The sequence below is a fragment of the Vidua macroura genome, chromosome 1 (genome assembly GCF_024509145.1).
Source record: "Vidua macroura isolate BioBank_ID:100142 chromosome 1, ASM2450914v1, whole genome shotgun sequence".
Lineage (NCBI taxonomy): Eukaryota > Metazoa > Chordata > Aves > Passeriformes > Viduidae > Vidua > Vidua macroura.
In genome coordinates this window covers 56,023,577-56,038,283 of record NC_071571.1, presented here as the reverse complement: position 1 = coordinate 56,038,283, position 14,707 = coordinate 56,023,577, and the positions used below count along the sequence as shown (strand labels likewise).

At 43.1% G+C, this 14,707-nt stretch overlaps 1 protein-coding gene across 1 annotated transcript in view; it reads right to left on the bottom strand.

The window, feature by feature from the left end:
* LOC128805229 (dual specificity calcium/calmodulin-dependent 3',5'-cyclic nucleotide phosphodiesterase 1A-like) overlaps nucleotides 1-14,707 on the bottom strand; it is a 360,529-nt gene that overhangs the window by 42,824 nt on the left and 302,998 nt on the right. Inside the window, 1 exon segment of the mRNA XM_053973819.1 lies at nucleotides 13,093-13,167. Within this exon segment, the coding sequence (XP_053829794.1) occupies nucleotides 13,093-13,167 (75 nt within the window).

Sequence of the window (14,707 nt, the reverse complement as noted above, 5' to 3'; positions counted from 1 at the left end):
GAAGGTATCCTGGTTTTGGAGCTTTGGCACATAATTGTGCCTAAATTATTAATGAAACCAAACAATTTCTAGTTCTTTTCACACTAATGTTGAGTTTTATGTTTGCTTGACAGTTTGCATTCCACTTGACCTAGGATAACATCAGTGATGAAAGAGATCAGTTTTGGTTTAATGTATGTTATTTGACTGCCAGTATATTATGGAAATACCTAAAAGCAGATAAAAATATAATGAATACACTGGCAAAGGTTTGGTTACACCAAGTAATTATTAAGTTTCCTGAATAAAGCATGTATGAAATAAATTAGATACTTACTCAGTAAAGCTACCTAGAAAATTAGGTGCAAAATCTTACACTATATTTGATAATCAAATATAATTCAAACCTCTGTATGTGTTTGGGGTAAAAGCTTGATAATTGTTTTCATAATAGATGTTCCATTGTGGATGGAAACAAGAACCCCAGTCCTTTTCAAGGAGCAAGGGGAATGAGTTGTGTGGTGGGTTGACCTTGGCTAGACACAAGGTGCTACTCTATCACTCCTCTCCTAAGCTGGACATGCGGAGAGAATATATAAGGAAAGGATCATGTTTTGAGGTAAGAGCAGGGAGAGATCATTAACCAATTACTGTGACAGGTAAAACATACTTGACTTGGGAAAATTTATTTAATTTATTAATAAAATCACAGTCAGCTAATGTGAAGTAAAACCAAATCTTATAACACCTTTCTCCCACCTCTCCCTCCTTCCTGGGCTTAACTTTATTCCTGATTCTCTACCTATTCCTCCACAGGGCACAGGAGGACAGAGAATGGGGGTTACAGTCAGTTCGTCAAAGATTGTCTCTGCTGCTCTTTCTTCCTCATGGGAGGATTTCTCATACACTATTGATAGATTTGTTCTTGGTGGGTGGGTCCATCTTGGAGCTGGCTGGGAATGGCTCTGTCAGACATGAGGGAAGCTTCTAGTGGGTTCTCAGAAAAGCTACCCCCCCAGGCCTTCCCACTACCAAAACCTTACCATGCAAATCAAATAGAACCTTCCACAATGTTATATATGTAATTTGTGCAGTTAGGGGTGCATGTGATGAAGTGTAGTTATAAATGTTAATTCACAGATTAAGTTGCCAGGCACCTAATTAGCATTAAAAAAAAGCCCTAGCCAGCAGAAAACAATGACCACAAAAAGCTGGCTATTAGGTCACACCCAAGCTAGTCACAGGCAAGTGGGGTCGAGGCCGGGACCCAGACTCAACATCAAGAGAAGTAGACAAAGAGGGGACATCTAGACTCATCACTAGCTGATAATCTACTGCTCAGAAGACATCAGCAGCCAAAATGCCTTCTCTGTGAGAGAAGACTGCATAAATATGCAGCTTGCCACAATGACTTATAGCCAAAAGCGAAATAAAAAGTATAAAAACCCTCTGTAGAAATACAGTGGTGCGTAAACCGGACAGAGGCACTGACTCAGTTTGCACCCAGAGCTGCTCTGTAGACTGTAGGCGAATTCAGACTTTAAATTGTTACGCGATCACAAATAAATTTAGTTCTTAATTATTAATTCAGATTGGCTTGTCTCTGTTTACAACAAAAGGAAGAAGGACAATCAAAGCCAGCAAAGTTTCCAGCCACATATGTGAATTAGAATTTTGTAATAAGCACTGGGCTTCTTTGGCTGAGTGACTAAAACAAAAAATTAGGATAATGCCTAGCTCTGGATCAGACACATGGAATTGGTATATTTCTTGCATGGCAAAATGTCTGTTGGAGATTGGGGTTTGTGTAGGGCAGTGGGGTGGATAGATAGAAAATAAAAGATCAAGCTGAGCTAACTAAAAACGTTTTTTGTTTGCAATTTACTTAATGCTGGATAAAAAAAATGTGAAACACCATTTCAAAGCAAAAATTCTCATTTGTATTTTTTCAATATGTCTTCAGTTTTTGACAATCACAGTTGTGGTGTGTTAATTTTATTAAGTTGACTCTTCAGCTGTATGTTCTGATTTAATAATTGTTTGTTCTTTTACCCCCCATGCTATCACAGTTGGTTTCTCCTCAAGTTGGACCCTTCTATCCAGTTGTCCCTCAAGTAATCTCCTCCCTTCCTTCCAGACCCTTCCCTACCCTGTCCATCAGTGTAAACCCTACCTTTTGTTCTGGAATGTTCCCTGCCAGTTACCCCCGGGGCCAGCCGAACCCACTCTCCTCCCCTCATCCTGATCCCCTGATCCTATTCTGAAAGCCACACCCTGAGTGTTCCCCCATTGGTTGTCTTGTTGTGCCCATCCCCTGTTTTGTGAAAGCTTAAAAACCCGCGTACTTTTTCACCTGTGACCCCTTCAACTCTACTCCTTCCTCTTCCTGCCTTTGAATATTCTCAGTTCAGTCAGAGAGAAAAAGAGAGGGTTTTCTAGCCAGGCAAGAGCCTGGGAAACAGTTGGGAAAGTATGTAAATAATTCACTATCTCTCTCTTCTTGTTCACATTGTCTACAAGATAAGTTCTGCTACCGTATGTCATTCACTGCACACCAATGGTGTGAGATGTTTTTACTTTAAGACCAATGAAATTAGTCCGCACAATGTTCTCTATATATAGAGCGGTTCATTTGAAATAAATTGGTTCATTCCTTGCCTTCTGACTTGGAGTCAATCTGTTCCCGTCCTGCCTCAACAGCGACACCTGCCAATAAACGAGTTGAATTCTCACCACAAAAGAGCCTCTCCTGATTTCTTTGCTTGGTCCCTGCTGTGCTGCTGTGGAATCTCTAGTGTAGGGCACTTGGCTCTAAGGTTCTGTCTCTGGCAATGTCCCAGTTGAGCCAGTTCCCTGTTGCATCCTGGGATTGGGTTTTAGGGGGTTCTTATTTGTGTTAGCTAGCTGAGTCCTGTGTACCCCTGCACATCCCCCATGTTGTTTCCCCCCCCCCCCCCCCCCCGCAGTTTCTGGCCCCATACTGCCTGCTGCCGGATCTTCCTCCTCTGCTGCTCCTGTAACCACTCCCCCATCCGGCCCCGGGAAACCCCGTGCCTGCCACCCCAATCCACACGATCTCACTCAGCCCGAGGCTCGGTGCCCGCCCCTGTGGGGTTCTCTGGTTGGTCGCTGTTGCTGGTGTCACTGCCACGGCAGCCACCCCTATTGGATGGCAGGCCGTGGATCCTCTCGCCCCACCCCTCCATAAAATCCTACCCCGCCGGCACCCAGGGGCCATTTTCTCCCATGCGAGTGCCGGGAGTGGTTGTGTCTTTCCATCAAACCGCGCCACGTGATCAATAAACCGTTCCTGCCAAGCACGGAGTAAATGGACAAATTCCTTACCTCTTTACCAGATCCCTAGCGCACGGTAACAGAGGCTGGCCAGCCCACACGCCCGAGACATGGAGCCGTGTCCGGGAACCCGCGGCAGAAAACCCCGGCAGCACGTGGAAGCTATGCCACAGCCGGGCTCCCAAGAGCCGTGTACAGCCGGGGAGAGCGAAAACCCACGCCGCAATTGGCGCCCGAACGCAGGGCCGAGGCCAGCGCTCAGCTGATCGCATGGACGGAGGTTCACCGCAGAGCTCTGGAAGAGCACCGGGAGCCGCCACTGCCAGCCTGGGTCTGCGCGCCGCCAAGGGGGGAGCATCGCCGCCAAGCCAGAGCGGGCAGCAGTCCGCGCCAGATCACCGCTCCGTGCCGGAGGGAAACCGAGAGCAGGGGCTCTCCAAAGTACGTCAGTGAAGTCTCCGTCGCCCAAGGGGGACCAGACAGTGTGCCCTGTGTGGGACAGGAAGTGCAAACTTTCGTAGCAAGAGGGCAGCAGAAAGGACACTTCTCGGGACTCCCGGACCCTGGTGGCAGCTTTTCTTTGCAGAGACTTCAGTCTGGTAAGTATTAGTCGTGGAAACGTGTCCAGCTAATACGGGGAGGGCTGGCCGTGTTCCCGAGGTTGGGACGTGCGGCGCGCAGCACGAACGGCAGCCGCTGGAGTCGCCTGCGGTTTTTGCTTTTTTTTTCTTTTTTACTGCCCCAGGGGTGAGGTGGTTTGGGTGGAAGAAGCATGGGGACCGTGCTATCTGCCCAAAAAAAGAAATTTTATTCCCAAGTTAAGGAAATCCTCTCAGTGAAGGGCCCCTACCCAAAAAATTTAGTGAAGAAATTTGTCCGGTGGTTGTTCTTTGCTTTCCCCCGTCTGTCTGCTGAGGACGCGCGCAAAACAGAATTTTGGGAGCAAGTGGGAAAAAGGCTAGCAGAGGGGATCGGTAGGGATCCCTCCATAGATGACTGCTTCCCTAAATTCCATTTGTTGATCTCAGATGTGGTAAAGTCAGGCCCCATGCGAAACTCGGTTGGGGAAAGGAAAGAACCATCCAGAAAATCTGTTACTCCCCCTGAATCTGTTTCCCCATCCCCTTCTCCTACCCCTTCTTCCCCTAACCCGGGTGGCGGGGGGGGGGGGGCACCCTGTCGATCTGAGATGCAGGGCAGCTCCACAAACATGGACCGTGCTCCTGGCTCCCCCAAGCCATCCCGGCGTCCCCACCTTAGCGAGATCGGTCAATTTGCTGAGGCCACGACCCTAAACCCCTATTCCAATCCCTTTTTCCCAGTTGAAAATCCCAGTTTCGGCGCTACCCCCGCACAGTTCTGTTTCTTTAAACCCCTTTCTTTGTTCTTCTGAGGAGGCCGAGGCCACGTGGTTGATCCCTTTGTCTTCCCAAGATGGAGGGCGGCCACGTGGCAGGGTCTCTTCTTCCCACAACCCCTTTCTGTCCTTTGTTCCTGGTGTCCCTGCCTTTGACCCAACCCCAACCTGCCTCCCTGTGGGCGTGGGCGCCACCCCCTCGGGAGGTCAGGTTACTCCCTCACCCATTGTTCCCCCTCGTGTGGGCGTTCCCTCGAGTCCTTTGCATGTCCTCCCTGCTGAGTCACCGACCCTGCCCTCCCCCACCGGGGAGAGCTTTGTCATCTCCACCCCGCTGCCTGAGGGAGGCAGCCCCCGTCCTGTTCCCCGCACCCTGTCCCCATCTTCCCATGGGTCCCGGAGATCCGGGTTGGAGGGAAGAGGGGGGAGGGAGGAGCGGGGACCCCTACCCTCATCTTCCCATGGGCCCTGGAGAGCCAGGCGGGAGGGAAGGGGGTGGGGGGACGGGAACCCCTACCTCCAAGTTCCCATGGGCCCCAGACGTCTGGGTGGGAGGGAAAAGGGAGGGGGGGGGTAATCGGAGCCCCTGCCTCCACATTCCCATGGTTCCCAGAGACCCAGGAGGGAGGGAAGAGGAGGGAAGGGGGAACAAGAGCCCCCGACTCTGCAGTCCCATGGTTCCCGGAGACCTGGGAGGGAGGGAAGCAGGGGGAGGGGGAAGCCGATGTGGGTCTCTGAGCATTTTACAGTTTCCGTGGAATGGGTCGAGCTGACAGCTAAGAGGCATGTGGAGGGATCAGAGGTTCAGGACAAGTCTGTCCTGGAAGCGGCATCCATGAACATTGTTGCCTTGGATGCTGTGCCTCCAAAGAACGCTGGTCTGAAGCAGCCTCCAGCAAGACGCCAGTGCTTCCACTGTGATCAGAGAGGACATTTTGTTGTTCAATGTCCATTTCTGTGCAGGGCACCCCCAGGGACAGTGGGAGGGGGGAGAGGGGGGGGAGGGAGACCCCATTCCCCCAAAAAACTGAAAAAATAACGCGCACCTGCCTCGCGTGAAGATAAAAGTAAGGCAGGCCACAGCACCTTAAGGGGAGCTGTGAATTATCAAGTAATTGTGCAGGTGATAGTTCAAAACATCAGGGTGCCCTTGAGTGCAGCAGATGACCCCACCAATCAGGGGGTTGCATCAAACCGTGGGCGATGCAAAAAGAAAAAGGACCCTACGATCTCCTTAAAAAATGTTTTTCCCCAAAGCCCCAGGAAAACTTTCCAGCCACCCCAGTCTGTGTGTGTCCCAAATCCCCATGTTTGTAATAAAGTTGTCCCAGTTCCCCTATCCCCAAGCACCCAGGGAAGAACTACCCCAGCATCATCGCAGCAGGCCCTCTCCATCTGCAAAGGGCAGCCGTTGCAGCAGCTGAAATGCCAAGAGCAGAAGCTGAGCGAAGATCAAGCAGCCGTTCTTCTTTTTTGTATTTTGAAAAAGAAGGAATTGTTGCATCCTGGAATTGGGTTTTAGGGGGTTCTTATTTGTGTTAGCTAGCTGAGTCCTGTGTACCCCTGTACATCCCCCATGTTGTTTCCCCCCCCCCCCCCCGCAGTTTCTGGCCCCATACTGCCTGCTGCCGGATCTTCCTCCTCTGCTGCTCCTGTAACCACTCCCCCATCCGGCCCCGGGAAACCCCTTGCCTGCCACCCCAATCCACACGATCCCACTCAGCCCGAGGCTCGGTGCCTGCCCCTGTGGGGTTCTCTGGTTGGTCGCTGTTGCTGGCGTCACCGCCACGGCAGCCACCCCTATTGGATGGCAGGCCGTGGATCCTCTCGCCCCACCCCTCCATAAAATCCTACCCCGCCGGCACCCAGGGGCCATTTTCTCCCATGCGAGTGCCGGGAGTGGTTGTGTCTTTCCATCGAACTGCGCCACGTGATCAATAAACCGTTCCTGCCAAGCACGGAGTAAATGGACAAATTCCTTACCTCTTTACCGGATCCCTAGCGCACGGTAACAGAGGCTGGCCAGCCCACACGCCCGAGACACGGAGCCATGTCCGGGAATCCGCGGCAGCAAACCCCGGCAGCACGTGGAAGCTATGCCACAGCCGGGCTCCCAAGAGCCGTGTACAGCCGGGGAGAGCGAAAACCCACGCCGCAGTTCCCCACACTTGCCATTGCCCCGGAATAACACAGAGCTAGCCTGGGCTCCGGTAGGCAGTGGCAAATCACTTGTTTTGAATTAGACTTAAACTCCTAAACACTTTAGCCTGACTCAAAAAAAACCCCACTTTTCAACTAATAACACTTGTTGAATTTCTTCTACGTTTGTTATTGCCTGTAAGTACCAGTTAGGAAAAGAGTGGTTTAGAAGGAAAGAAAATAATGACTAGTCTAGTGATGGATCAATTAATGATTATAAGTAATAAAGATTACACTTTTCAGTCATGAGTATCTGGGTACCTGCATGTTGCTTTTTTGGGATGTGATGCCACACCTTATAAGAGTCCTCCTATCTGGTTCCTGTAGCTGGTATGCTCAAATTGGAAGTTAGCTTTCTGTGAGTTGTTGAAGATGCAATCTAAATGTCACCAATGTCTTTTGAGGAGTCATTTCATATTCTTCCTTCTCATGAGAAGACATGATCTTGTTTCTCTTTCAGGACTAAGTATTGCATCAAGAAAAAGAAGCCTGATTGTCACTGTAGTGAACATAATTCTTTCAGCTGGGAGCAAGGAGGACTTTCTTCTTGCTGAAGTGGAAAATTTCTATGCATCATTGCATAGGCAAATTTTCCTTAATGGGATAAGGACTATAACAGAAGCAACATCACAGCTGTATTCCCTGTCTGGTGCAATAAATTAATTTATGGTGCAAAATCAAGGAACAATTTCTGCAATGCATTGTATAAGTTACACATTGCTCCATGTCTCTAGGACAATGAACGTTATCCCTGAGAAGCAATGCAACCATATGCCATCGCTGAGCTAAAGGACCAGACGTAACATGGAAAAATGATCCCCATACAGGTAACTACTCAAAAAACCCTAGTTACGTTGCCTCCAGTGATGATTTTTTTCACCAGGCACCTGAATATTCCAAATATTCACCTAAATCAAGACAAATGGAATTCCCAATTTTTCAGCTTGTCATGTAAAGTAGAATCAAAAAGCAATCCAGCATCCTAACGACCGTGTATCTAGGCTCCTATGAATAATAAAAAGCAGGCTAAATAAGAGACACATGAAAGTCTCAAAGGAAAACCAGGTGTTTTCCATAAGACTTACAAATGCACACAAAACTGACATGTTGCAAAATCATCTGCATAATTATAAAAGATACCTTTCTACATATTCCCTATATTCTCACCAAGCATGTATACCATGGTGATGTATTTTTGCCCTGTCTAGATCTAACAATGTATTTTGCATTTAGCGTCCAAGATCATATTTATCTGCTATTAAAACAGCATAAAATCTTCAGAATGCATTCCTCTATGCAAATTCCAGCTTGCTTCGGGTGCCACTTGCTAAATTAGACAAACTTTTTCTTTCAAAAAAGCACAAAAAGGACTTTAAAAAGCACAGAAGCTATTCTACCCACCCCCAGTTATCCTATACTGCAATACTATGGAACAATTATTCAGCAGAGATAGATTACAGTGAAATACGTCTTTTGGGAAGGCAAAATGCCTTTATGTTTCAAACAAGTTTTTTCAGAAGCTAACAAGTCTTTCTGATTTGTAACTTGAGGCCATAGCTGCTAATGTAATTCAAGTAACAGGCCATAAAAAAGAAGTGAGAAAAGGAAGGAAATTGTCTTTAGTAAGTAGACTACAGTCACTCCAATTTGCCTGTCTTGCTGGATTATGACACGTAACATGCAGAGCACTATTAAGCAGCAAGGACAAATACAATGTGTTTGCCTTATAAAATGAAATGGATTTTTTGCTTCTGACAATAATGGAGAGATCAGTTTATCTTTCAAAGCAGAATTAGAAATTATTTATATGACCTGTAATTTACCTTTTTACCTCTCTCAAAGAGACATAGACAAATGCTCTTTATTTATATGTTTGAGTAACCTGTTTTAAAACATCATCAGAATAATGAATATTACATGAGTAGGATTTCATCAGACGTCTACTTAGCGTTCATTGCTATGGAGTGGTCTTGGCAAGATTGACACATACAAAAATTGTATCTTGCAGAAGGCTGCAAAGACAGGCAATATTAAATGGTTGAAAAGTTCTGAGGAATGAAGCTGGGAAGATTCCTGTTAATTCAACTCTCTCTGAATAATTGTAGAGCCCTTATCATGGTGTCTTCTCACCACCTTTTCCTATACCAAAGGCATTGTCAGATAACATTCTGTGCCAGCTACTCTGCCACTTGATTTTTGGGACAACTGGAACAGAAAGAAATGAAGGCTTTAACTTAATAATCAGGGAAATTTTCACTTCCTGATCAAGAAATCATTATCAAGAAAAATTAAGACTGAAAGGTAGCTCTACGTGTTGGCATGGGCAATGTACAGAACTCAAAGGAAAAGTTTTTAACTACTGATAAGCAACAATATATCTTAAAAAATCAAAATAAATAAAGCTAAAACCTCCATCTCTGAAATATAGTCCATATATTAAAAAATATACATGTAGTATTATATTACATTATATTATAGTGACTATATTCTATTCTAGTGTGTTGCACTGCATAGAAGAATGCAGTAGTGAAGCAGATCTGTCAAAACACGTTTTGATTTGACCATGAGGTAGCAGTACTGCTCATTAGATAGAGTACATTAGGCTTTCACTGTATGTATTAGCTGTTGAAGATGCAAATATCCTGTATGCTAAAACATGTACATTGCCACTAGAGTGATAAGTTCCTAGGACAAACACACAAAAGGGGAACTTTTTATTCATCTACAGTTGGTGTCTGAGAGAGTAATATTTGATTGAATCGACTGTGTTTTCCCCAAAACAAGAAGTAACACTGAAAACTTTGCATTAACATTGCAGAATCTTTTCCGAGTGAGAAAAAAAAAATGAGGACGTGGTAGAAATAACCTGTGAAAGTGTTAGTCATAAGATCATACAATCAGAATAGTTTGGGCTGAAAAGGGACCTTTAAAGGCCATATAGCCCAATGCCACAATGATGAGCAGGGACATCTACAACTAAATCAGGTTGCTCAGAGCCCTGTTCAACCTGACCTTGAATGTTTCCAGGAAAGAGGATTCTACCACCTCAATGGACATAACGTTCCAGTGCTTTGCCACCATTACTGCAAAAAATGTCTTCCTTATATCAAGTCTGTAATGGGGAAGAATAATTTTTTCATTTGCTGTTAGTTTTATTATAAAAAAAATTATTAAAAAAAAAAGAAAGATGGAATGTAAAGAAAAATTATGCTTATAATTTTCCATTTAAAGACTTGCCAAGCAATGAATTCACATGAGAAAATTCAGTTTTCCAAAATGGTTTAACAATGTTCTATCCCACAGGAAACACTTGTGCTGATGATGTCTCTGACAGGTATGTATCTTTATTTGTGAAACGGCATCCCCATATTTATTTTCTTGAAACTGAGAAAAAGGTCAGTAGTGAGTAACAAGCAGTATCTCCCACAGAAACAAACAAACAAAAAAAAAAACCAAAACAAACAAACAAACAAACAAACCCCCAAAAAAACAAAAACCAAACAACAACAATAATATGAAAATCAGATTAACATGAGAAGAAGACTAGTCTATATTCAAGAGACTTACACAGGATTTTGGAGCAGTTAAGTCTGAAATCCAAGATATGACTGCAACTTACATAGTCATCCTCAAACTAGCTTTACTCCAGTTGGCTTTGGTATGGATAGAATTAGTCATACAAAGGTCTGGCTAGACACATAGTTCCTCACACTCTCAGTGAGACTGATCCTTATTCTTGAGTATTTTTTTGTAGCTTCAAGGTAACTGACTCAGAAACTACACTTCACACCTGTGACTACAGGGTAGACATATAGTTGCAACATCTTTGTGTCAACATGACTAGCTATTCTATGTCTCTCTAGTCACTAGGTTCCCCATGTAGTAGAGGGACAAAATTTTAGAATTATTTTGGCCTGTATATATGCCTATAAATAGATATTACAATAGCTTCCTTTGTATATAATTTGAAAAGCAACTTGGATACATTTCCTACAAAGATTTATGCAAAATACTGTCTGCAGCTTTCTTTTCTGGGCGCAGGATGCCTGTGCAGTAGGACAGAGTGTTGTCAGTTGGGTTCAGGACTTCAGCTGATGCAAAAGAGTAGTGGTGAGAAAGCTAAAGCTCTTATTTTAAACATACACAAATGGGCCTGTTTAATACAAATACTCCCCAGCTACATACTGAACAGAGGTTGTAAACCCAAGAACAGAACAGAGGTTTTAAAGCCCATGTACCCTTGACCCTGAAAAAAGTCCAGGCTGAGTTTCACCCACCAGCAATTTACATGTGGTGAGCACATTATAGCCATAATTTCAATCTGTCTAATTCTTTAATCCTTTTTCCAGTATGTGACGTGTGAAAGACCATGCACTGGCACAAGAGAAGTAAACATTTTAGTAGTCTCCAAACAGCTATGTATTATCCATGGATAATGTTCCTTTCTCCACACCCCTCACGTGGCTGGTGAGGAGATTCACTCTGGAGTGGGTAATGGATAGAACAGGTTGTGCAGTATTTGGCAAAGCTGAAACACCATTCCAGTGTTTTTCTTTCTAAGGTGCATAATTTACTGTATTTTTTTCTGACTTTTATCAATCAGATAATTAGCTATAATCTTCCTCTACACTGTCTGAATGAGAAGCAGTCTGCCTACAAATTGTTTTTGCATGGTTAGAATTGCTTATTCACTGTAATCAATTGGTTCCATGGTACCAGTCTTTTCCCTAAAGAGATTAACTTAGCTATCTCCTACAGGACAATAGATAACAAATATAAATAACACCAAAGATAAGCAACTTGCAAAGAATCAAATTCACATCCTCAATCTTCAGTCTTCAAGTTACTATGAACATTAATTTCTTGGTCCTCAAGCCCAAATAAATATATGGCCCTAATCTTTCTAAGACCTTGAGAGTGAAGGCCTTCAAATGTAACCTTTTCCTCAAAGTTAGAGTCATGAGTCTACTCTCTTGGCTGAGCTGGTGCTCTTGATTCCTCCTAAAAAAGCCCCAGTGTTTCTGCATTCACCTGGCCCTGCAAGGAAGCAGCCTTCCAGCACAACTGGAAGCAGCCTTCCAGCCACCATCCATCAGAGTAGGGAGAGAAGTCATTCTGCCCCTTAATCTTTCTGGAGTCTTGGTAGTTACCTACGGAACTGCACATACTCCTGAAAATCTGAAGAGTCACATGTTATTTCAGTATTTAGGCTTGGTTTCTGCATGACTGCAGTAAGAGCTGTGATTGGTACTTGTTCAAGACAGTTTTTCCTGACAGATATTTAACTCAAGTATATAAGTAACATGACCTCTTAAAAGAACTGATTTTTTCTAAACAATTATTACTAAGGGGCCTCTTAAGAAAAAGTATGTAATTATGTGTCTGAAATTTGTACATGCTTCTAGATAAAATTTTCTAGGTGTTTAGTTGAGGTATTATATTTTCTTCTTATTTACCACTTTGCTAGAGCAAGTAGGAATTTAAATAAATTTGATGGTTTTGACCATCAAAACAAAGCGCTGTATTATTTATATTTAGGAATAGTTACATTTCAGTGAGTTTCACTGATACATGCACAAAGAAGATGCTAGAAAATTTGTTCGCATTTATTTTGCTACCTAATAATTCAGCAATTTTCTTTGAAGCAAAGTGGGTTCAGGTACCATATCATAGGCCTGTGGTACACAGATGAGGAAGTGCAAAAGTGTAAACACACTGCAGAACTTAGAGATGTTTTTCCAAACTGAGGCTGCTAAAATGTCTGTGGACCTCTACACTAGGCTCAAATTCACTTGAAATTATTTCCAGATGCCCATGAAGGCATCCTATGGCTTGGGATTGCTACAGTTTAAAAATGTTACATTATCCTTAATAGAATCTCTTGTGCAGAATTTTTTTTCAGTTTGTTTTCTTCATGTCCAATGTGTCCTGTTCTTACAGACAGAAGAATACAGCTAGAAGAAAGTCAGAAGGATAGAATCTCACAAATCTGCAACTCTAATAATCCAGGTTTTTTCTTTCAGGCTCTGCACAAAATTTGATGGATAAGGCTTACCAGTGGAACTAAGTGGTACTAGGCATTATATGAAAGGAATGATTTTCCTTCAGAATGCTTCAATGGCTTTTTTCAAATCTAATGAGTATTTCTGTTGTTTCTGGTTACCATACAATTTTTTTTTTGTTTCAGAATAATCTGGAGATATTTAGGAAACAATAGATTGCATATAAAAATGGGTGCCAAAAATGCAATAAAATGTCCTTACCATCTGTTTTCTTTGATTCATCCCCCATGCTACACTTATCTTTTCTGTCCAGTTTGTTGTCTTCCTTTAATTCACCTAGAAAGAAGCAATAAGAAAAAATAATAAACATTATAAGCATTTTAATGCATGCAGAGTGCATTTTAATGCTTGTAACTCAATGAAATTGCAACACCCAAAGGAGATGTTGTTCCTTAAGAGGTCTGAGTTCAAAAAGAGCTTAATGAACACATTTCCATAGAACAAAGCACTAGAAAAAAATTATCCAACCCCTACAGATAAGCAAGTTTTAAAATCTACTTATAAATTTCTTCTAATTATCAAAACCTTTTAAAGTTATATGCAAACTCACAATGCCTCTGATTCTATGTTGGCCATTAAAAACTTGATCATAAGTTCATTTCAGAGTCTGAAACATTAATGCTTTCCAAAAAAACAAGATCCTGCAAGGTTTCATCATAAGTGTCTGTTTTAAAGAACCATCTTAGATACCCTAAACACGCCTATGTAATTTTGCCTTATTTTCTCTTACCAGATTCCTTTATCCACAGATTCATTTATGTTGGTATCAGGGAACAGTCATCCTAGCACTGATCATTGCCTTTAGAGTTTATGTAGCAAACAAAAAAATCAAGGCCTTTGGTAGAGCAATGGTTCATGCAGAATGAAAATAGCAACTTAAGGTAGAGTGTATTTTATGAAGCCAGGCATGTCAACCAAGAGTGACTGTTTTTTCGGTCCTCTATTAGCCATACAGCAAAGCACATCAGACCTTACCAGACCATCCCTTCATTGAATGAGAATGCTGAATGCTAGATCAAATAAAAATTTAAATGGAAAGCTGTAGCAGAACAGAGCTATTTTAGCTGCAGTATCCAAACAGCAAGAAAGGTCTTTTTCCTTTTGTGATGCGCACCTCAACAGAAAAAGCTGTAAAAGTCTCACTTCAGAATTTTATAAATGTGAGGCTGTATTACACTGATGTTTATTCCATTTGTATTACTATTTTTGGTACAATAACTTCCAGCCTTTGGATCAAGATTAAAGGTATTAAGTGTTAAAGAGGACATGATCTGCCTTCCAAATACTCATGGGCAGTGGATATTTATTTTTGGAACAGCTCAAAAAAAGAAAAAGTGTAGAGAAATGAAGTCTCCCTTTTCCACAAGGTGCCTTAATCATTAACATATTCATTATTTCTGGACAGTAGTGGATCGATCTCTCTCTCTAATTAAGTTTCAGCATAGTATAAAAGAGGAATGGTTTTCAAACCCTAAAATATTTAACAAGATGGAACTAAAGCATGTTCTGTTCAGTTTTTATTCAAATTTTTTCATGTTTATCTTCATAAGCTCACTGTGTGGGTGAAAAAAAATTAATGCAAGATGATACAGGACAAGCAACACCCTCCTCAGCTGATCACACTGACACTGACTTGGGATCTTTGTACAGAGAGGTTATGAGCAAATCCAACAGGGTTTAGGTGTCTGTTTGATTAAGGTGGTCTTAAAAACAAAGGGCGCAGTCTTCAGCAACTGAAACAAATATGTACAGAGCAAAGCACAAAAGTATTCTTGCATTTCCTCCACCATCATACAGCTGATGGTAATGATGAGCT